We start from the raw sequence: 23440 nt of genomic DNA on the forward strand, positions 1-23440 counted from the left end.
GCCGCAGTCCCCAGCCCGGGGCGCGCTGACGCCGAGGGGTCCCCGGGCCCCTCCCTCCGTCCGCCGTGCCCCGGTGCCGGCCCGCCCGGGGAGGCGGGCGCCGTGACGCCAGGGCCGTGCGGCGGCTCCGCCCCCGCGAGGCCGGAGCCGAGACGGAAGCAGCCGCCGCACAGCAGCCGCCGCCTGCAGCCGGAGCCCGACATGGCGCTCTGAGCCAGCCCCGGCCGCGCCGAGAGCCGCCACCCCGGGGGGCCCCGAGCAGCCGCCCCCGCGCCGGGTCCGGGGAGCGGGGCATGGGCAGGGCCGCTGCGGGGAGCCCGGCGGGCAGGGGACAGCGGCGCTAGCGACCCCCGCCCGCCCTTCGCGCAGCGCAGCCCCGCGGCCGCGAGGTGAGGAGCCGGCGGCGGGCGGGGGCCGGCGGGCAGGGCGGGGAGGGAAGGAGGGAGCGCGGCCCGCGCTGAAGCCGCCGCCTCCCCGCCGCTTTGTCCTTCCAGGCCCCGCCGCCGCCGCCCAGGAGAAAGAGGCCGAGATCGGGGAGCAGCGGGCGGCGCCCGCCCGGCCGCCGCAGCCCGCCATGGCCCACTCGCCCGTGGCGGTGCAAGTGCCCGGCATGCAGGTGAGCTCCGCACCGGGCCCAAAATGGAGGCGTCGGGCCCGGCCCCGGCTCCGGAAGCGGCGCTTGCGGCCCGCACCGGGCGGAGCCGCCGCCGGGGCGCGGGGGGCCGCGGGTGGGCGAAGCGGAGCGGGGCCGCGGGGAGGCCGCGTTGGGCTGGGGGGAGGCCGGGCCGGCCGCCGAGCCGGGGAGCGAGGGAGGCAGGGAGGGAACCTGCTCCGAGCTAACGGGAGGCTGCGGGGGCCGCGTACCTGCGCCCCGGCGGAGGAGAAGGGATTGCCCTCCCTCCCTGCCTCCCTTTGTTCAGGGGTGGCCGCGCCGCATCCAGGAGCACGTAAGAGCCTCTAAAACTGATTAAAGGCGAAGTGAAGTTAATCGCAGGGTGTGTGGGTGCGCTGTAAATGACATACCAGGCGCGCTGGCAGGCCGACCTGCTGCAGGACTTCCCCAGCAGCCTGGCGCTGGGCCTGTAGTGCAGCTTCCCGGAGGACCCTGGCGTTTATGGAAAGGTGGTATCTGTCAGGTCTGGTGGGGACAGAGCTCCGGGGAACACAGTCTGTCAGAAACCTGCACCTTTCCTCTCCTGGGAATGAGGCCTAGTGTCGTTTCTGTATGTTTGTGTTACCTGCTTAGAAAACCAACAAATTGGTATGTTACTGACTTTCATCAGAACGGTAGAATACCTATGACTCTTTTACTCCACTGGATAATCTGATACAAATTTAGCCAGAGATCTTTATCAATGTAAAGATCAGCTCATTTCAGTGCTGATTTTTGCTTGTCAGACCCTGGCAGCCCAGTCAGTGTTTTGAGCATTCTCTTAACTTCTGGGATAGTCGTACCTGTACAACATCAGAGGTTCTTTCACTTCAAATAATACAGAAACATTTATGATACATCTCTGTGTATGTGAGAGATACAGTAGAGTTCAGAAGGCTTCAGAACAAAAAATTAATATATCTCTTGGTCAGGTAACTTTATGACTAAAAAGTGTAGAGTTGATGTATAGTGTTTATATATTTATGCCAGTTACTATGGTTTACCAGTGCTATGGTTTAGTTTACCTTTCTCCTTTCTAATAATTTCTAGGCTTTCTGAAATCTGTTAAATTATGGTTATTCACTTTCTGTTTCTATAAGAGGACACAAGCCACATCTTCTCAGCCTACTTGTTCCATTGTGTCAGAATAACTGTTGCATTAGAACATCCTGAAGAAATTTTGTGATAAAAGATTTAAAGGCTTTAGTATGAGCTTCTTTAATTACAGCCTCTGGGCTTTCTAGTGTGTTTGTATTTGGGAAACTTCTGTTTCAACATTCTAGTTTGTCAATTTCCTATTTTTATATCTGCTTAATGTATTGCTGTCCTATTTTCCAACTGTAACTGCCAACACAAAAGGACCTTGAATTTATTTAAGGTTCTGTTTTTTTCATTGTTATACCAATAAACTTTGTCCTAATAGCATCCTTATCTCCACTAGTATTGTTATTAGTGTTACCCACAGCCCTTAACATAAATCAGTATGTTAAAAATATTTTTTAGACTATGAGATAAATCCAGATGCATAGAATTAAACCACATTTTTTTCCTTGGTGGTTTTTTTATGAAGATTATTACACAAGTCCTGAAACCCTCAGAATACAAAAAAATAGACTTTGGTGTGATGTTAATCTGCTCATCCTTCTTCTAGAAGAGTCGTAATACAGAATGTTTTAATTTAAAAAAATAAACTAAAACCAACACAACAACTGCATGGCAGCCTGAGGTAGAAGAGTTGTTTCCTTTGGGGTTTTTAAACCTATCTGGACTGTTCAGGCAGGATCATCTAAGTGATGGTAAAATTGTGCCTGCTTCTGCTCAGTGTTAAAGTAAATGTGTGGTGATTGATTGAAGAAGGAATAAACAGGTTCCTCTGTGATGCAAGATGTAATAGTTATGTTTAAACTATCACTGTGGGAAAGTGTAATGTCAAACCTCTTGTTTTGTAATCTGTTGAGGAAAGGTTTTATTGAATATAACAGTTGGAAACTGAATTTGTCAGAGAATGTCACAAGCTTGAAGTTTTCAGCTTTATTGTCATCTTATGCTTTTCCTTACATTTAATTATACAAAAACTATCAATAAAAATCCAGAAATAAACATGTTATGTAATTCACATACTCCAAAAACAAGGCTGAGGACAGTTTATCACCAAAGTATATCAGAAGCTTTTTTGACTCTCTAAAGATTTTTTCATCTTATGAAGAGTCACGTCCCCTTTAAAAAAACCTCAAACATGGAAAATTACAGAAAATCTCAGAGTTATTTTGGTGGACTTGGATTCTGACTTTAGTCCCCTGGCAGCAATGGCAGACCCAGAGGTGGTATTATCTGCTGCCCTTATGAGTAGTTACAGAGCCATTTGTTTATGTAGTGGTTGCATTCTGTTTAACCTGTCTTGTGTCCCTTACAAACCCAAATTTTATACCTAACAATTCTTGCCTCTGCAAACAACTTCCTAAACACATCCAGTTTCCTTGCTCCTTTGGAAAGGCTCACTTGATGCAGTTGTACAGAGTTAACTCAGCCAGCTGCCAGACTTCTGAGCCCATTCAGTAAAACCCAAGTACTCAGTGTGTGTATAACATGAGTGGTCTGAAGCTGAACATGATACCCAAATTATGGCATTTACACAGAATCCAAGATGAGATGGAAAATGGAAAGGATGGTGAGCACAGTTAAGGTGTCCTGGTTACAGGAAGCACAGTTTGCAGTGAGCTTGATTGTCAGGTTTGAGGTTTTATTCAGTAATGTCACAGTAACTTTGTTCCTTGGGATAAAAATATTCAAACTAGTTCTTAGTCAGGAATGCTTTGAGATCTCGCAGTGATAAACCTGTTCACCAGCACTGTCTTCAAGGAATCCAGTTGAACTCCTACAGAACATTTGTGGGTACAGCTTGAAGGAGACATTTTGCCTGTCTTTGCCAGGCCAGGTGCTGAAAGCAGCTGGAGTGAAGAAGGTGTTGGATCCTTTATTATTAGTCCTAAGTGCTCTGGTATTGCCCAGCAGGCAGAGTACACAGTTAGAGTTGTTTGTTTCAAGTGATGGGAACATTTCAAGGGTGTCATTTGAGATTGATGTGTTTCTGATGAACTTATGTTCTTGGCAGCATCTCACACAATGCTCCAAAACCCTTTACAAATAAAAGAGGTTGGAATCTGTTCACTTGCAAGTGACTAACAATTAACCTTTCTAAGGTGGACAGGGAGGCTACTTTTCAATATGTCAGCATTTAAATTTTCTAAAGTAGTCTGTAAATTTGCTGGAGCATCACTCCAGTAATAAATGCCTTTTTTAGCTGGTGGAATTTTAATGTATAAACTTACCATTTTCCTATTCTAATTTATCTGTGAAATAGTAGTTTATTAAGTGATGGAAATACTGATTATTCTCATTTATATTTTTTGTTAGTATCTGTGTCTTTGGAACCTGGTTTGGGGCTTTATGTCCCATTATCTCTGCTATCCTATTAATCTAAACACTTTCTGTTTCCTTTCTCCTGGCTTTGTTGATATCTCCTGATGCTGTATGACAGTAGTTTTGAGCACAGCCAGAAAGGTTGTTTAGAGCTGCTCTCCATCTGTTTTTGTTGGCATTCAGGCTGTCTTGCAATAAAGAACCTAACTTCCTCTAAAAGTGTAGCAGCCAGAAGCATGTGACCTGTCAGGCAGTGTACTCTGATTCACAACTGAAGGATTGCTTGATTAAATGAAATCTGGGATGTCAAGGTGAGCTTTGCTCTCTGTGCTGCCAGTTAACAGAGCTGCTCACTGAAGGGCTGAGAGCAGCTGGAGAGCCCCTCCCTGCAGGCTGCTCAGGGCAGATCACCAAATGCCTGCTTGGGTGAGTAGAGAAAGATGAGAGGTAGTGTTTAATTTTGTAAGTGGTCTTTTTCATAGCCCTAGGAAAAAACCCACATTTTCTCTTAACTTAGTGCACATCTAGAAATGTGTAGTACCTAAAGCTAGTCTGGAAGTGTGTTAGATTTCTAGTAAACCTTATGCACTGAAGTTAAGAGGATATGGCTTCTCAAGAGTAACCAGTCTGTTATTGTAAAATACTTAAATGTTTAGAAAGTGCATCTTGGAGAAACTTAAACCTTCAAAGAAAGATGCATTCAAAGTTCTTTTAATTTATTCCTCCTAGGAACTGAGCTGTATCCAGATGCTTCTACAGCAAATTTGAAAAGGCTTTTAACTTTTACTATTTAGAAACGTGTCTTAAGGGAAACTGGAAAGTCTAGCACTTGTTGGACACCAGGAGACTTCCACAGTGCCTAGAAAACTGATGTCTTATGATTAAGTTGATGTGGACTGTGTTGTTTTTTCCAGTTTCAGTTCCTTGATTGCTGCTTTGAGCTGTGGTGCAGGTAGGCTGCAGGAAGACAGTACTTTAAGCCTTATGGAGAACAAGCCTCTTTTCTGCTTGAAGCACAAAATATTTGTGGAATTCAGCACTGTAGTTGTTCCTTTCCTGGTTCTGCAGGGCCTACAAGCTCTATTGTATCTAAGAGCAGATTCATGAATCAGCTCAGGCTGTATTAGCTGAACTTGTTTCTTCCCTCTTATGCCTTGTGGTAATGTCCTAATATCTGGTGGCAAGAAAAGTATGGCTCAGTTATCCTTGTAATGTCTTACTGGTGTCAAAGGAGGAGAGTAGACAGAGCTCTGAACAGTATTCAGTGCATGGGAGCTGTGCAGCTATAATCACCTGGAATTCAGCACATGCTTTTGTCAAGGTTAAAAGAAAAAGTTCAGTCCTGTAGTAGTATTTGCTGTGCATATTTTACAGTTTTATAGACACATTGAGTGCTTTGACTTGGAATTCAGAGGCAAACTAGCAGAAGCTGCTGAGAGCACATAAACCAGCTCATCTTAATCTCTGTACTGTTCTGTACCATCATACTCTGTCAGTTTTGGGCAGAGAATAATATTCCCCCAAAGGTAAAAACATTGCATCTGAAAATAGAGTTCTAACTTTTAAAAGAATATAATTGCTATTTTATTCTGATTTTAACATTGAATATATTTACACTGGCTGTTTTTGAACTCCAGTGTCTCAGCTTTACAAGTCCTTATGAAAGCTTTGTCTTACTTTTCTTTTTTTTTTCTCCAAAAGTAGAATGTATAGCAAGCAATAGTTCAGTAATATATTACAATTTTTTATTTAGGTACATATTTTGAGGGGAGAAATGTTTCTTTCTATATAGAAACTCAGTGGTACACCAGGAGGTGTCTATATCACTGAATGTGCCTCTGCTGCAGCATTTGTCCTATGATACCTGTGAAATGTGCTGGTGAAGATGGACAAGAGTAGTAGCTTCAGCTTTCAGTCATCTATAAAAGTGAAAGGCTGAATTTTAAAACCAGTAGTAAAAGTAGTACTTATTTTCTCTTTAGTGACTTCTTCAGATTTAGGAGTTGTGAAATTTGGAAAATTATAAGGCATTGTTGTTGTGCCTTTCATTTATTCTTAGGGACTGAATTTAATAATTGACAACAGCATTCAGAAATGGGTTTTGGGAAGATGATATTGGAGATGAATGGTACAAAGTTGGTTTTGAAATGTTTTTGTGATAAATATTGTCTACTGTCATGCTGTACTGTCTGCTTGTATGGTGTCTTCAAAGAAATAGTTGGTGAGGTATCTATTGCATCAGGAGTCAGTGTTCCAAATCCTGCTATTTCTTTCTTACAATAATTGGAAAGAAAATTCCTTCCTAATACTGCCTCACCAGCATTTATTTAAAGAACTGTCATTTGTTCTTTAAATTTAAACTTCTTGCAGCTCTTCTGGAACATGTTTGTTCTGCTGATTAGGTGAGGATCACTGAGCACACTCCTTAAATCTCCTGGGAAAAGTGCCCACCTGGTGATACTCACTGAAATCTCCTCTGCCACAGGAATTTGGCAAAAAGAACTGAATCAGAGAAATTAATACAGGTACTGACAAGGTAGCAGTAGCTTGCTGGTCTCATTCTTCATCATATTTTGTGCATGTGTTTTTGCAGAGATGGGCTATATTGATTAGGTCCATAGCTCAGGAGAGAGCATGGCTCCAACTTAGTTCCTTCTTCATAAGGAAAACTTCGAAGAATTGCAAAAATTTGCAGGTTTTGGAAGTGTCTATCCAAGTTTGTGTTGCCGAAATCTGGCTTTGAATGGTCTTGATTGAGGCAGCATATCTGAAAAAGCTTTTTGACAAGGTCTGTCATGGTTCTGCATAAATTCTCTGTGCATCAGTGAAGGAAAAAAAGGAATGAGAAATGTGCAGAAATCTGCAGGTTTCACACTTGAGCCTTGGAAGGGAGAGTCTGAGAGCCCAGAGTGGCTTCACTGTTTACATGAAGCAGAATTCAAGAACCATGTGTTCAGTCCTGGAGAATGGAGGGTTTTTTCCTGTTTCCTCCTGCTCCCCAGTCTTTTGCAGGCTTTCCTCTCAACTGGGTACTGTTATATGTTTTGAATATCTGAATAATGTTGACTGGGGGAGGATCAGAGGGTGTCTATGCTTTGCTAGATGTCGAGTTGTGTATCAGTGGAGGCTTCTGTGTTGGGAGCTGAATGGAGAATAATAAAAACAGTGTACAGCTTGAAGCGACCATGAGTGTTGTAGCATGCCTAAATGTAAAACACTGAGTTAAAAGATTGAATTTCTACTGATGTAGATCAGCTAAAACATAGAGAATTATGAGGGGAGCAAAATGTTCTTGCTGTTGATCTGTCACCTAGGAAGGTGTCATCTGGCAGCTGGTCATAGCAAGAACATTTTCACATTCCTGCACAGCTTTATTCTAGCCTAGTTGGCAAGAAGAATCTGATTCTTTTTTTTTTTCTCCAGGGTGTTTCTTTTCCTCCCCTCCCCCTTCCCCTTGCCTTTTATGTAATGAGATGCTTTGCCATGCTATGAATGAGCTGCAAAGTAATTGAAAAAGGAGTTTCCTGAAACGGGCAGGTTGGTTCTGGCAGCAGAGGTTTCTTTCTTTGCAGCTCATTTTGGAGTTGTATTTCTGGTTTTTCTTTGTGTGCTTTTTGTAGCTTCAGGTCCAGTATCATTGATATGATCAAGGGCCAATGTTCAAGAAGAAAGTACAGCTTTCAAGCTTGTGGTCCTCTAGCCTTAGGGGAGAGGACAGAAGCTGTAGGATTCTGGTAGAATGCTGTTTGCCTTCCTTTCTCCAAATGGTCCCCCCCCAAATTAGAGGAAGGGTGATACCCTCTAAGTATGGGGTCCCACTTAGGGTGCATTGCAGGCAGTCACTGTGCCTGGAGCCTTATCTGTGGTAACTAAACTTGTGGCCTGCTCTTCAAACCACACTGTGGTTTGGAGCCATCCTTTTTCAACTAGCATGTTTGTGCCTCACTTTAATTTTGTTTGGCCTGAAAATAAGTAATGACTTCTTCAGTGGAGAGATTTAGCTAAAGTACTAATATGTGTCATACTTGAGGTCTTTCTGCTACTTTTTAGTTTATGAACTGGCAAGTTAAAAACCTGGATTTTGTTGTTATTTGTGTTCTGGCTGGCTTATAGTATAATTCTAATCTTATTTACAGGAGGAAGGTCTGTGTATCAAGTCCTGATTTACACAGGAAATGCTAAAATGGCTTCTAGAGTGAGAAGGCCTGTCAGATTGATGTAACAGTTGCCACTTGGCTGTATTTAAATGTTAGGAAAATGGTTGAAATGCTGTAGTGATATAGGTTATTGCTGGCAGACTTCTGACACGGTTATTCCTTTAAATGGGTGTGGCAAAAAAAATTTGTTTGTGTACTGATAAGCAGGCTGGTGCTGAAAGGAAAGGCACACTGCTAAAAGTAGGCTGCAGCCCATAAATGGCTAGTTTTCCATATTCCTGTTAGATGTGGCCTTTGAAGTCTCTCTGCAGAGTACATTTTTCAAAGCAGTTCTTAAAATGGAGAGGTTACAAGTGTTCTTAAGCAAGGAGAAATTGCAGTAGTCCTTTATGTTCTGACTTCTGATTCAGGTTAGTTCATTGAGGTGGGCAAGTTACTCATTCAGCAGTCACTTCTCCTGCACTGTTCAACAAAGATGAAACTTGTTGTGAAAGATCAGTTTGTTGAACTCTTAATAAATGCAGAACAGTTAGTTGATACACTGGGACATCAGAACCTGTTGATGTCTTGAACTGATTTCTGTCTCCATTTCAGGATGTCCATGCTTCTAGCTAGAAAGCATTCAGCCACTCACATCTTTTTCAAATTGTAGTAAAGACTCAATCATGTAATTTTTGTGTCCCCCCCCCACCTTAATTTCTCTGATTTTTTTAATAGGCTGTGCTCCTCAGAGATGTGAACAAATTGGAGATTATGCAGCTGTATGCAGTGGTTTGAGGACATTTAAAAAATATACTAGGTAGTTAAAAGATACTGATACATAGAATAGAAGCCAAGTGGGACTCCATTTGAACTGTAGGATATCAGTTATAGAGAAACTCACTTTCAAATTTCTCTTTGTTTCCTTTCCTCCATGCAGAGTGCTCTTTATAAATAATTGGTCTAATTTTTTTGAATTGCCTTGTGTCAAAGAGCTAATCTTTGCAACATATGGTATTAGTCTTTTTTTGTGCTTATTTATGCTTTTTCCTAAGCTGCTTTATGGTGTGTGAAAGAAAAGCTAAGAATAGAGGAAGTGAGTTCAGTGGTTTCCATTTCCAGCATAACGTACAATCGACAGCTCGCATCTGCCACGGCTCAGAGGTGCTTTGAATATGAAGGTAATTCTTTCCTTCAAAATCTGACAATAGGTGGATTTGAATGCTGATTTTAGAGATTTGATAGTCATGGAAATTCTCAAGCAGCTCACCTTATGGCTAACTTGATGAAAATAAGGCCACAAATGTTTTTGCTTGCTGTTTTTGCTTTTATATGAAGTTCCCTAGGTTCTCACTAAAAATGGCAATGAGTTCTTGGCCTTGTCAGATAAGAGAGATGTTTCATAAAGGGTGTAACTCAGGTCAGGTCCCATTTAAGGACAGCAAAACCCAGATCTAGTTTTTATTACTCATTGAGTAGAAAAACTTGTAGATAATGTAAAATTTTGGTAAAATCAAATTGTTTTGTTGTTAAAGTAATATTCTCTGCATATGTATCATACAGTTCCAGTAAATATAATCAAATTCTGATATCTTAGTATTGAACAGGACTACAGGGCAACATTAGAGTTTATTTACATGCCAAAATAGCTGAGTTTATTTACATGCCAAAAAGTGTGTATAGGTTCAAGATGAAGAAAAATAGATATCTACAGGTTCTACCCTTGTCTTGAATGTCAGCAGGTTCATTTTTTCTTATTCTTTTTAAGTAATAATGGATCTGCACCTGTGCCTTCATTAACTTCAAACTATTTAAATTTTTATGTATACACACACACATGCCTATGGCACAGTTTCTGTAACTTCCTTATGCAAGTTAAATATGAAAAAATATATAATTTATTTGAATAAATATTGTTACATATTTGAATATGCATGGGGTATAATTAGTGTGTGTGTGTATATATATATAAAATATCTGAAATTCCATGCAGATAGTGTATGGCAAGAGATAAAGATGATTAATAATGTTGATTAAGACATTACTCTTAAGAAGTACTGTCGCCTATCAGGTTTGTCAATCTTACTCCCTCTTAATTTTATTTTTGGGGGGTCTGAACAGAATAAAAATTTAAGGGTTACTTTATTATCTGAGAGCAGGTAAATGCCTGCAAGTGGAATTGCTTGAAATTACAATCTTTTAAACACAGATAATTCTAATGCCTTCCAAAGATACCAGGACCTGTTAGGCTGCCATAGTAGTGGGTGCTTAAAAACATGAGTAAATACTCTATGGGCTTCTCTTACCAACCTTTTATAAAATCCTCTGAACTAATTATATCTTTATTCAATGCATATTTGGGTAATGTAGGTGTAAGTGTAGGTGAGCTGCTCTGTAGCAGTGCTGCAATTCTAAGGGAACTTCTGTTCCAGATAAAGCCTGGGAGACACTTGAAAGTCCTCATAGTGTAACAGCATTTCTTGTTCAGGTTTTAGAAATACTGTTAAGACAAGAGGATATATGTTCTCACACTGACAGACTACTTAGAAGAAATCTCACAGGACTGTTGAAATTGTTGCTTTAGGAGTCCTAGAGGATGTTGGATGCTTGATTTTGTTAGAGTCAAGGCATTAGTTCAGTCTCTGTCTGAGATTCTTTGAAGTTTTGTTTTTTTCATTCATTCAGTACCTTTGAATGAAATTCATCAATGAGCATTTTCAGAAGACCTGTTTCTGTAAAAGAGCTGTCCTGAACTGACAGATCTGGACACAGCCTGACATACTGTTTCTTCTAATTTGGTCTATGTCATTAGATTTCTCTATAATCTTGGAAGTTTCATATTCAGTATGTTTTAACCTTGTTTTAAAGGAAAAATTCAGAATTTGAAGAACAGTACATGACAGGGTCAGAGGTGAAAAGGTGAGTCAGCAAGTCAGTCTTGTAGCAGAACACAGCCAGGACATTGCTTCAGAAACATGTGTTTATTGGAATCAAAGGAAAGAGGTTATATAAGCCAGATTGGCAGAATGCTTGACACAACAACTGGCAAAAATTATGTTTAAAAAAAAGTATGCTGGCAAAAATGATGCTATAGTGTTTTTTATTTGGGGCTTCTGAGCAGGTGGTCAGAGTGGATGACATCCTGAGGTCCTTTTGGAGCCAGATTGTGTGACTTTGTGTGCACATACAGATGTGTATAAACACACACAGTGATGGTGCAAGGTTGAATAAGAGAGGAGGAGAGATTTCCTGAAGGCCCCAGGCTGTGTGCTGAGCTGGGCTGCTGGAATGGTGCACTTGGAAGGGGTGCAGGGAGGGCTTGTGGTGTCACGCTGGTGCTGCTGCTTTAGTCACAGCGGCGGCACTGCAGCGGGCACGGGGATGTGCCTGTGCTTGTCAGACTTGGGCTTAGGGAGGGAAAGAGCAAGGCATTCCCTGCCTGATTTGTCCACTTATAGGTATTATCTTTGGAGAGGTGATGATGGAGTCCATGTAGTGTTTATTGTGTTGTTACCATCTGCTGCCCAGCAGACATGGCTTCCCATGGAAACCAGTATATATTTTAAAAAAAGAATACTGGTTATTCATGCAGGCATGTTTCAAAGCTTTTTGCCATTTCAGTGATAAATCTGTGAAAAAACAAGGAGTAACAATGGGTGATTTTGCTCAGTAGTGTAAATAGTGTTAAAAATCATAATTTCTACCATATTAGAAGTTTAGCTGGCAGCTGTGTTGCAGAAATTTACTGCTATTTATTGTATGTATACACCCATATACACTTCTATTTATATAAAATATATCTCCATCCTTTTCTATACATTTGTTTATGTAGCAGTCTTTTAAAGTTTTGTTTTGTTTTCGTTAGTTACAGGAAAACATTCCTGTAGAACAGTAGGCTTAAAGTCAAGGAAATTAAGAATGGTAAAATCAAATCTGTTTCAAAATGCAGTCTTTGTTCTCAGGCCATGTTTTAAGTTATGTAGTGTTACAAGTTTGAAGTCTTTCCAAAGGACATTATCTCAATATTAGCTGTAGCTGGTCGGAAATATTTGTCCTTATCCTGGAGTGTCCTACAGTCCCTTGTCAGCCTCGGTGAGTAACAGAAGCTGTAAAGCTGACTTTGCTTGCTGTGAGAGGATTTTCTGAGAATAGAAAGATGTGACTGTTTCCTCAAGTAGTCCTGCACAGTTTGTTCTCCTCTGATGCCCCTCTGTTCCACCTCCTCCTCCCAGGGATTTGTACATGGAGTTCTGCAGCACTGGGAAGTCCAGCCACGACTGATCTCCCTGTACTCCAGCATTCACACATAATGGCATCAGGAGTTGTTGGAAGATAAAATAGCCTTTAAAGCTCTGATTCACCTGAAGTAGCTTGGGGGAGGGAATTTGTAGGCCTGGTTTGTTCTGTTGATGGTGGTTAAGTAGGTGTATAGGATGGAGTGATGTCTTTTCTACTGAGGAGCCCAGAGGAGTTTTCTGCTTAAGATTTCTCCCCCAGCAAAATCCAAGTGTTGCCCTTTGAGGTGGTCAGACATTTATGAAGGGCTGGATTAGCTGAGCATGTCTGTTATTAAATTGCTTTTCTTTTATCTGACTGGAAGTGCTTAGCAGGTTTAATTTCAAATTAGTATGAATGACTCCTGAAATCCCAGATTCCAAGTATGTCTTAAATTGAAGCTAGGTCTTGTGAAGATGAGTATTTAAGCATCAATATAAAGTTTTTCCAGTCATCTCTCTTGTTTCTTGGAAGTGTGTGTCTTTGTTTTTTGTAAATTGAGAGCTATCAGTTGATTATTCCATATTGTAACTAATGCAGTTGAGAAATTATTCCTGTCTAGAGGACAGTTTGGCATCTTACCTGGCAGCAGGGAAAGGCTGGGTGGCAGTCACTGCTGCTTTTGCATGCCTGTCCCTACAATCATTTTTTAGAGCACGCCTGAAAATAGATTTTAAATTCAGATATTTTTAAATTTTTTTTTTTTTTTTACTCTTAGTGATGAAATGATGGCAGGACTGGTGCAGCAGTGCACAGCAATGTGTCTGTCTTTGGACAGTCTCAAGATTTACTTCACTTCTGTCACCATTTTAACTAAAAGCTTTATGAGCACCTGAAGCCTTCAGTGATTTTCTTTCCCAGTATAACAGAATTAGTTCCTCCAGGTTTCAGACCAAATAGGTTCTTCTTTTTTTTTCTTTTCATTTGCTTTGATTGTGTATTTGTTCATCTTTTAGGTCTTTCACTGTCTCTATCAACAGAAGAAAATACAATTTTTTTTGTTTAACTATTTCTAAGAATTGTTTTTAATGGAGTAGAGTAGCAATGAGTTCATTATAGACAAAAGAGAAATTCCTCATTCCACAGTTGTAATGTGCTGCTCAGGAGCAGCAGTGTGTCTTGTCTATTTGCAAAATCTTACCTCCCCAGATCAGTATGAATCTGCTGTACTAATTTATCTTCCTTCCTCTTGTGATAATAGAAATAACAGCCTGGTATATATGAGCAGTGAACTGATTCAGCTGAAAATAAACCTGGAAAATCATATGGTTAACTCTTAGCTAAATCTGTTTCCAGATTCATTTCACCATATTGTGGAATATATTCTGGTTCTGGTCAAAGGGAAGAAGCAGCAGTAAGGGCCCAGATGTAAGAAAATGGGGCTGTCCCTTTTGGACTAGCTTAAAGTACTAATGCATTTATTTTTCCAGTAAAATTTTTCTCAGGAATTTGCAAGAACACCAATGTAAAGTTATTTTCTGGAGTTTCATGTTGATACTTGAGTATTTGGTTTAGGTTAAATATCTGCTTTTGCCAAACCTGCCACTTCTTCTGACTTTTGGAATGTGAGAGAGGTGCAGCAGAGCAAAGCATTTCTTTCATATTTTCAGAACTTCTTACTGAATTAGAGGGCTTTTTTCAGGCAGGGATGTTTCTTTATTCAACACTGATTTGTGCAGTCAGTTGCCCAGTTCTGATAGCAGTAAGGTGTTTAATTCTGTTGCTCTGCAAAGCATGGGCTGTTCTGTTCTTTTGGTGTGTCTGACCTCTTCAAAACATTTCTCTGTAAACTTTTGTACTCTGATCACAAGTTCTGTGTTGTTAAACTGTGGAATGTGTCATCCATGTCCTTCAAAAGCCAGTGCTCTGATGTTGGGATATACAAAGTTCTCTAAGCTACATAGCATGCTTTATCTTGAAGGGAAAATGAGAATTTGCTTCCTTTTTGTTGCCCTCCCAACTACTTGGCTACTAAGAAATTTACTTACTTGTCTACTAAGAAATCTACTTGACTACTAAGAAATGTAAAATATTTTTATAAGAACCAGTCTGGTGATTTTAAGAGTAGTTGGTCAGCGGAGATTCCAAACCAGCAGTGTCCTCAGCAGTGCTCTCCCTCTCTAAGGCACGTGTGGTGAGATACTTGACAGTTCTGAGCAGTGCCACCGGTCCAGCACTCCATGGCAGCTTCTCATTCCTTGCTGAGCTCCTCTGTCCCTTTGGCTCATCTTTCTGTCAGCCCTTTTAACCAGCCCAAAGACACCTGGTCTCACCTGATCTCAGACTGGCAGTTGTGCCATCCTCTCCTGGGCACCCCTCGCTGTGTTCCATGACAGGGAGCTGTGCCTGCCCCAGGCTCTTGGCCAGGTGGGAAGCCCATGATGGTGCTGGTGGTCCTGTGCCAGTAATTGCATTCCCCAGCCTTCTGAATTCCTGCACAGACAGGATTAATGTTAAGAACAGCTCTGTTCTTTAGAGGGTGGTTATGTGAGGAAGTGAAATGACGTTTGTACCTGACTCCCTCCCTGGTAAGGCTCACTTACCTTTGACAGAATTGCATAATGTATGTTCTGTAACTAATAGCTGAATTGGGAGTTAGTGTGTAGGAAATAAATTAACCTGATGCAACCCTTCTGGTGATGATGAATCTGGATGGTGTGCTTCTTGGGGAGTAATGAGGCCTAATAACTTGGAAGTAAATTAGGCAATTCATGTGTCTTTTTTCCCTTTTTTTTTCCTATTTCTAGAACCACAGAGCAGACCCAGAAGAACTCTTCACAAAATTGGAACGCATTGGGAAGGGCTCCTTTGGCGAGGTCTTCAAAGGAATTGATAACCGGACACAGCAAGTGGTTGCCATAAAAATCATAGACCTTGAGGAAGCAGAAGATGAAATAGAAGATATACAGCAAGAGATAACTGTTTTAAGTCAGTGTGATAGTCCTTATGTAACAAAATACTATGGATCATATTTAAAGGTAATGTATAATATTGCACAGAAAATGCTGCTACGAAAATCATGTAAAAATAAGGAAGATTTATTATGCCAACTTGGCATTTTTAGTAGGTTTTTATTTTTCTTTGAACAGAGTTTTTCACTTCATTTTTCTCTTTTTACTGTTTGCTCTTCAGGCCTGGGATTTGCACAAAATGGCTAAAGAATGAACAGAGTTGATAAAGGATTCTTTTTGCCATTGCTTTTGGGCCTTGGTTTTCTCTCCTCCCTCCACAATCCCCTAGCACAGTTTTGTGGCCTTTCTGAGCAAAAGAAATACACCTTCATAGTTACAGAAGCAAAAGCTGTTCCTGTGTGGAAAGAAACCCTGCATCATGTAAAATGTGTTGGCAGTTATGCAGCTTAGCAGGCCTGAGACAAAGTAACACTGACATCAGCAGTTATGTAACCACTGTGTGAAATATTATCTAAGGCATAATTGAACAAACAAGCAAAATAAAACCTACAGAAAACCAAAATGTTGAGTAAAACTTGTCACCTTAAGTACTGCTTAAATGTTTTGCACTGCTGAAATATTTTAAGTGACTTTTAAAAAATCCCTGAAAACATTTAATGAAAGCTAAAGTTTTAGTGATAGTTCAAATATATTAAGTATCTGGGAGGGGTTATTTGCTTGTGTTTGGTTTTTTTGTTGGTTTTGGTTTGTTTGCTTCACTTTGGGAGGTTTTTCTGGTTGGTTCTGTTTTTTGGTGCTTGGTCTCCCTCTCAGCATTTCTGCTTTCTTAAGGTGTAGTGGGGTTTTGTACATTTTAGAGACAGATTTCTGATAAGCATTCTCTGTCTCACACTTGTATTTGAAGAATTTTAGTAATATTCTTTGTAGATTTTGCTTTTTTCCATTTAAATTGCAAAAATATTCAATCTTTTATATTTTAATACCAAATGGGCAAGTTATTTTTCCAATATTTCCAGTATATTTAGTATACTCCAAATACTTTTCATTTTGGCTAATGCAAGACAGCTGTAGTAGCTTTGCTGTTTACTGTGTTTTCTTCACACCTGACTACACATACAAATTGCCATTGATAACCCATTTTTGCTTCTCTTTATTGGGCTCAATTGGTGGGATTTTTGTTGTGTTTATGAATAAGTAATAAATGTCTGAGAAGTGGGATTTACTTTCTACCATCACAGCATATTAGAACAAGCAGGTTCATCTCGAGATAACTTTGAGTTCATCTAGTAAGGTTCCCCTGCAGCAGTGTACAAATGGTGCTGCAGATCCAGGCATGATCAGTCTTTTTTACAGTCCTTTATTTTCTGTGATGAGCTAAGCCCTAAATTCTATTCTCCTGCATATCCATCATTTCAGCTTTGTGCTGTAAAAGCCCAGTTGTTTGCCCTGAAGTACAAACAGGTCAAAGTAAGTCATGGAAAGTGTTCTTACTTGTCAGTGGTTTTGCTTGGAAAAGTGTTTTGTGAAATCTCAGAACTGAACAGTGATTTCAGCAGCTATGAATGGAGGAATTAAACTTTGATTGGGTGGGGATTTATTTGATTGTTCTTTGTTTTCTCAGAGGTGGGGGGTGGAAAAAGCTTTATAAGTTATGGATTGGATAGGGAAAGAAAATAGTCTTATCACTATTTACAGCAATATAGGTGTCAAAAGTAAAGTCTAGCTATTCTGTCAGTGCTATTCAGCTATTAAATTCTGCTTAGGTTTTTATTTTAAAAAATTCTTGGCAAATGTAGGATCATGTTAATGCAGCAGTACTCTCCTAACCACTCTGTGAGTTCTTTCCATTTCTGTTCTAAATGGATACATTCTGAAAGATTAATGCTGATCTTTTGTTTACTTTTCACACTTGGAAAGTTTTGGGGGAAGGAAAATTTCTGTGCATGGAGTTTGGGGAGGTGTTTGTGGACTTTGGTTACGTTCTCATTCCTTTAAGAAATTCCTCTTGGAAAAAAAATCCAACAAAACAACAACAACAAAAAGTAAAAAATTGTTCACAGGAATGTTTTGCATCCTAGAGTAGCATGAGAGGTAGTTCTGCTGCTTGCTATTCCCCACATAAAATGAATAAAATGTCCACAAATAAATTAATACCTTTAATTCTGTAATTAAAAAATAAATAAAGCAACTTTTTAAGTGGTATCTTCTATCTAAATTGTTCTTAGACTAGGTTGCTAGTTCAGGATCTTTCAGCTTGAGATTCCTCAGGGGAAAGAGGGTATTGGCTTTGTTCAGTGTGCAAAGAATCTTTTATTCTGCCTTTTCATTTTAGTAATAGGTATTTTGAGAGTTTCTCTTTAAAACAATGAAATGGGTACAGTTGGTACCAAAAGACTGTATAATTAAAGAATACTGAGGTTAAATTCTGAAAAATAAGACATTTTTTACAAAGCCAAGTCCTAGACTGCAGAGATCAGACACAGTTTGCCATGGATATAAGTGATGTGAAGCTCACATTCATAATGGCCCCAATATGTTTATTCCTGGATACTTCAATTTATTTATAAATATCACTGAAAAATTCCTAGAAATAATTTTTAAGATAATGGTTAAAAAGAGCATAAAGTAAATAGAGAGGGTATTTCAAAATTGAAGATAGGTTACTTTTTCTTTGGCATCTACAGGCAAACAAAACAGTTGAGCCAGTGTGCTGTGTTTCAGATCATGCTTTATGAACTAGAAATAGTTTACTAAAGTGTTCTAGTAAACTAGAAATAGTTTACTAAATCATACATGTAGCTCTCTCTGAAGCTGTAGAAATGCCATTAGAAGTGTTTGCAGTTTTACACTGTTCAAAGAGTCTTAGTATTTTCCTGACTAAATACTAAAGCAAACCCTCAGTGCAAAAGCATTCAGGTTGCCTACAGCACCTACTGATAATTCTCTAGTTCAGTAATCTAGATCTGTCTTAAATGTTTAAATTTTATGGTTTCTATTTTGAAGAAGTCACCACTGAGACCATGTGTTGATTTCAGGTTTATCATGTAAGCCACAGGTCATCCAGTTGAACTGTAATGGAACATCTTCTGTTGTAACTTACTCTTTTTTAACCAATTCTAACTAAACTTCGAGTAAGCAGATTGTTCGTGTCATAATTTTGTAATTTTTGAGTTTTCCCTCCTGCAAGATAGTTGGTAACTAAAAATTGTTACAACTAAAACATGGCAGAAGAGATGTAATTGTGAGGGGGTTCTAATTGCAAACATTTCAGATGAGAGGGTTTTTTTTTTGTTCCAATGATAAGGTCTGTTCTACATATTCTGTATCTTGACAGTTTCTTTGCACTTCAGGATGCAGAGGCAACCCAGTCCCAGGGAGCCTGGGGCTTGCCAGCTGCATGCAGGCTCTCCCAGATGCCCCTGCTGCTGAAAGGCAGAAAGGAAGAGTGTCTTTATTTCACTTACTTGACTTAGAGTGTCTTTATTTCACTTACTTGACTTACTGACTTGTGACATTCTGCAGCCTAGCTGTTCATTAGCTACAGCTTGTATATCCCACCTGTAAATGTGATTTTAAAACTATGGACAGTCCTTGAAGAGTTTTCCTAGCAGTGCAATGTTACTTATCTGTTATCAGGTATTTTAGTCTTGAGAAACCTTATCATTGGTACAAGATGGCAAGGTCAGCTTCCTTGAGGTTCTTGTGATGAAGTTGATGCCAGTTATTGTGACACAAAAAGATACAAAAGCCCCATATCATGGTAGTGTGGGACATCTTGAGGTTCAAATGGGAGTTTCCCATTGAATTAACCTTAAAGCTTAGGTGTTAGTAATTTTTTCCTAAATTTTCCTTGGATGTCTGACAAGATCAGTAGTTTTATAAACATACTGGTAGGTGATGTGCAAGCATATATACAGTCAGAGAATGCACCTTAGTAAACACATTTGTGCACAATAATAAAATGTTTTACCTTTCTACCCTGGCTTTCACTAATGTGGGTAAAATCATATGAGCTTCAGCTGTATTGCAGCTTTTGTGGTTATAAGATAATTTAAGTCCTGATGAAGGTATTTGTAGCTATTTCATATTTGTAGAAGGTCAGGATCTAAATTTGTCTCCTCATCGGCTATTGCACTTGGATTGCAATTCACATCTCAATTAATAAACCATTGGGTGTGCAGGGTCCCCTTGATAAGTTAGGTTAGAGAGCTGAAATGAGTGTTTTCCTCCAGCTTAATGGCTTGTCAAAATGCTTTAGTCCCCTACCAGTTCAGGCAAGAAAAAGATTAAAAGTATTAAAAGTTACTATAGTTCTGGCATGTTCTGGTTGCACAAATTTGGAAAGTGCACTTGATGAAGTGCTTCAGCTGGACTTTCCAGCAGTACCATAGAGATAAATCTCTTGATGACTGGAATTCCATGACTCTTTTCCTTATTTGTGCCATTTAGACCAAGGTTTTCAGTCTCTACCTTTGTAATTATTACAGCCACCTGAGCTTGCTCTTTTCTTTTGCAATTGAAACAAACTTGAAGTTATTCTCAGCTTTTCAGATTGAAATATGGAGAAATCCTACAGTGACATCCAGAGACTTCCATCAGAATTGTGCAGCACTTTGTGCAGCAAAACTTTGAGACAATCTAAAGATTCTGGTTGTTCTGCCCTGTCTATTTATACTTGGCTGACAGAAAATAGCCAGGAAAAAGGTTGTTCATGCCTGGCTAGAAAATGCCCACACCCGAGTGCAGTGGATAGCAGCAATTTCTTTGAGACATTGTTTGAGAAACAGTACTTACTCATTTTCACCCTGTACTGTTTTCAAGTAAAAGTCAAATTCTCCAAACATGTCTGCTAACCACAATGTTTGCCTAGAACAGGAGTTCCTTGCAGGTCTTCTGAGCTGACAAAGTTGGGCTTTATAAAAACTGCTAAAATTAGCCAGCCCTTCCCTGCTGAGATCATAATATTGGAATAGACTCTCATAAATGGTGTGGTTTTTAAATTTAGTATAAATCTAATAGAGCACACTTTGTTAGGATGATTGGATGTGGTGCTTTCAGAAACTGCACCTTTATTTGCTTGCTGAGTTTTCTTTAGATTTCCATCCCTGGGCAGGCCATAGGGTGGGAAAGTTTACAATGGAGAATGCAAGAGGCTTTAAAGAGTGCTCCTGCCCTAAGCTTGTGCTCTGTAATGAGAAACTAGCACTGGTAAATATTTGCTGGAAACTTATACAGTGTGTGTGGTACTTCACCAGCTATGGTTCAGTTGAGTATTTTAATAGCTGGGTTTTATTTTAAATAAATATATTTATTCACGAAATTTTCTTGACTAGTACCACATAGATTCATATTTGAGTTTTGTTTTTTGAGGGGTCTCTAGCAAGAAGTAGTCTGTAGATTTGCTAAGTGCTTCCAGTTTTGTTTCTGTGAACCAGCCACCTTTTGCAGTGACAAGCCAAGGACAAAGTCAGTACCTAGAAATCACTGTTAGAATAATTTGTCAGTTCTAGAGGATGAGACATCTCCACAGAGGAAGTGCAGAAACACATATTCTCAAAGTCCTCAGAACAATTATTTGTATTTAATTAAAACTTAAACCACTGCCTAATCACTTTTTGCCCTCTAAGTTCTGTTCCTTTAAGTGATATAATTTTAGACACTATGTAGCAGAAATTGGTTAGTACTGATGGTGTTTTTTCATTGTTTTTTTAAATACAGAAGTCAAACTTATTAATTAATATATTAGACTTCACAGGAGCTGTGTGATCATTCTACAAGAAGTAATTGCATACAACTAGGTGATTAACAACTCTCTACTTTTCCTAAGACTGTGCTAGTGGTCTATTGAAATGTATATATAAATTTTTTATGGCAGCCTTGGACTTTTGACAACTCATGCCTTCCTTTACAGGGCACAAAACTATGGATAATAATGGAATACTTGGGTGGAGGGTCAGCTTTGGATCTTGTGAGTATATGATTTTTTTTTTTTTGCATTATAAATATCAGTGAACTTCATTTCATTGTGGTTTTATATCACTTTATAAAAATAAGTACCTGGAGGCAGCTGATACTACATCACTGCTATGTGGTAATGGTCTAAAAAGTGTGAATTTGAATGGTAGTCCTGTCACATTGAATTGTGTTAATTTTTCTGTATTGCTCTTTGAGCTGTAAGCATTAGGAAGCATCCATTTGTTTTCAGTTCTCAGGGGTTTTTTTTTAGTTTGAGAAGTCCTTTTCTTGCTGTATGTTTGCTGGAGGTTTGGGGTCCTCTGTCCATCACTCCCCACCTCCTCCAAGTAGAATTCATTACAGTTCAGTAAAAAATGTTTCCTTTAGGTTTGGATCTTGGGAATGAATGAGGAGTGTGTCCACAGACAGTTAATATGAACTGGTTAAAAGATGTTGGGTTTTCCATGTTCAGGTATTTTCAGTTAAGCATGAAAGTGCCTTTTAGTTCAGATAGTGTGGCATTCATGGAGGGTGTAGGCTGGAGAGTGCACAAGCACAGTCTGCTGAGTGTCAATGTGGTTTCCCTATGGTTTCAGGGCAGCTCTGCCTCAGCTGCAGTGCTACAGACCCACCCTTTCCTGTGAGATTATATAGCTCAGTCTTTGTGTGATTCTGAAGGGAAAATACCATGTCTTCACTATTACAGAATGGTAATAATTATGTTTTCACTAACAGGAGTCCTGTCTGTGAGAGTTGAAGTATGTGCTTGACTTCACAAATCTATTTAAACTTCTTTATCAAATTACATCACATCAGCTCATCAAAAGCACAGTAATTAGGTGTAGGTTGTGGTAGTTCGTAGCTCTAGAACTTGGCCCTTTTGAGGAAGGGGCTGTGAGATACTCTAAAACTTTTGAGTAATTGATTGTATTCTGTGGAGTGTCAGAAACAGGGAAAAAGCTATTACTAGTGCCAATTTAAATCACTGAACCTGTAGAGGAATAAAATTTTAGAAGAATAAAATTTCAGTTTTGCCTCGCTTTGCTTTACGATAATTTCATGGTGTTCACTGTTTTGGTGCTGTGGTGTTGGTATTTTTTTGATTGCTCACTTTAATTTTTTTTTGTTTTATTTGCATAGCTTTTTAATGTGCAGTGTTTACACTTAATATATTAGCAGCTTTATAGTAGTATGTTATGTTCCTGATACAAAACCAAGCATGGAATCAAAAATCCTGGGACAAGTGAAAACTCATCTTTAAATTTGAAACCCACAATCAACAGATAAATCTATTTTGAAATGAACTGGATTTCTTAATTTAATTAATCTAAATTGCAAAATTCAGTTTGCTGTGTTTGCTGCTTGTAGGGAAATACAAATTTGTGGAAAGTTAGTTGTTACTTTTCTTATGCTTTGCATGCTGAGGGGAGCACAGACAGTGTGTTTGAGGAGTAAGAGCTTTTTCAGTATATTGGCAGTAGAGATGTGAAGGTGATGATTCCAGTGGCACCTATTTCAATTAGAATACTGACATATTGCATTGAATATTGCATTAATTTGGTTAGTTCTTTGATTTTGAAAAATATTTCAGGTTTAAGATTTAATTGAATCAAAGCAAGGCAAAAATTAGATACAAGACTAAAACGATTTTAATGTGTCTTTTTTCCAAAGCTGCGTGCTGGCCCATTTGATGAGTTCCAGATTGCTACTATGCTAAAGGAAATCTTGAAAGGTCTTGACTACCTGCACTCAGAGAAGAAAATTCACAGGGATATAAAAGGTGTGCAACATTTCAAATGTTACTTTGTTAAAGCCTTTAAAAACCATAAAACAGTATTCTAATTAGTTACTATGTTATTTCCCCTTGGCAGCTGCCAATGTCTTGTTATCAGAACAAGGTGATGTTAAGCTTGCTGATTTTGGAGTTGCTGGGCAGCTAACAGACACACAAATTAAGAGAAATACCTTTGTTGGAACCCCGTTTTGGATGGCCCCTGAAGTTATTCAGCAGTCAGCATACGATTCAAAAGTAAGTAAAACTTTTTTTTTTTTTTTTTGTATCTGGTTATCCAACAGCATTTGTTTTGATT

The 23440-nt window shown here is 39.5% G+C and overlaps 1 protein-coding gene across 1 annotated transcript in view; it reads left to right on the forward strand.

The window, feature by feature from the left end:
• Nucleotides 1-293: 293 nt before the first annotated feature.
• STK26 (serine/threonine kinase 26) overlaps nucleotides 294-23440 on the forward strand; it is a 29368-nt gene continuing 6221 nt past the window's right edge. Inside the window, exons 1-6 of the mRNA XM_063170924.1 lie at nucleotides 294-297; nucleotides 495-616; nucleotides 15231-15461; nucleotides 21307-21363; nucleotides 23022-23130; nucleotides 23222-23379. Of these exons, the coding sequence (XP_063026994.1) occupies nucleotides 294-297; nucleotides 495-616; nucleotides 15231-15461; nucleotides 21307-21363; nucleotides 23022-23130; nucleotides 23222-23379 (681 nt within the window). The remainder of the gene's footprint in view (nucleotides 298-494; nucleotides 617-15230; nucleotides 15462-21306; nucleotides 21364-23021; nucleotides 23131-23221; nucleotides 23380-23440) is intronic.

Source organism: Melospiza melodia, chromosome 16, assembly GCF_035770615.1.
Source record: "Melospiza melodia melodia isolate bMelMel2 chromosome 16, bMelMel2.pri, whole genome shotgun sequence".
Taxonomy (NCBI): domain Eukaryota; kingdom Metazoa; phylum Chordata; class Aves; order Passeriformes; family Passerellidae; genus Melospiza; species Melospiza melodia.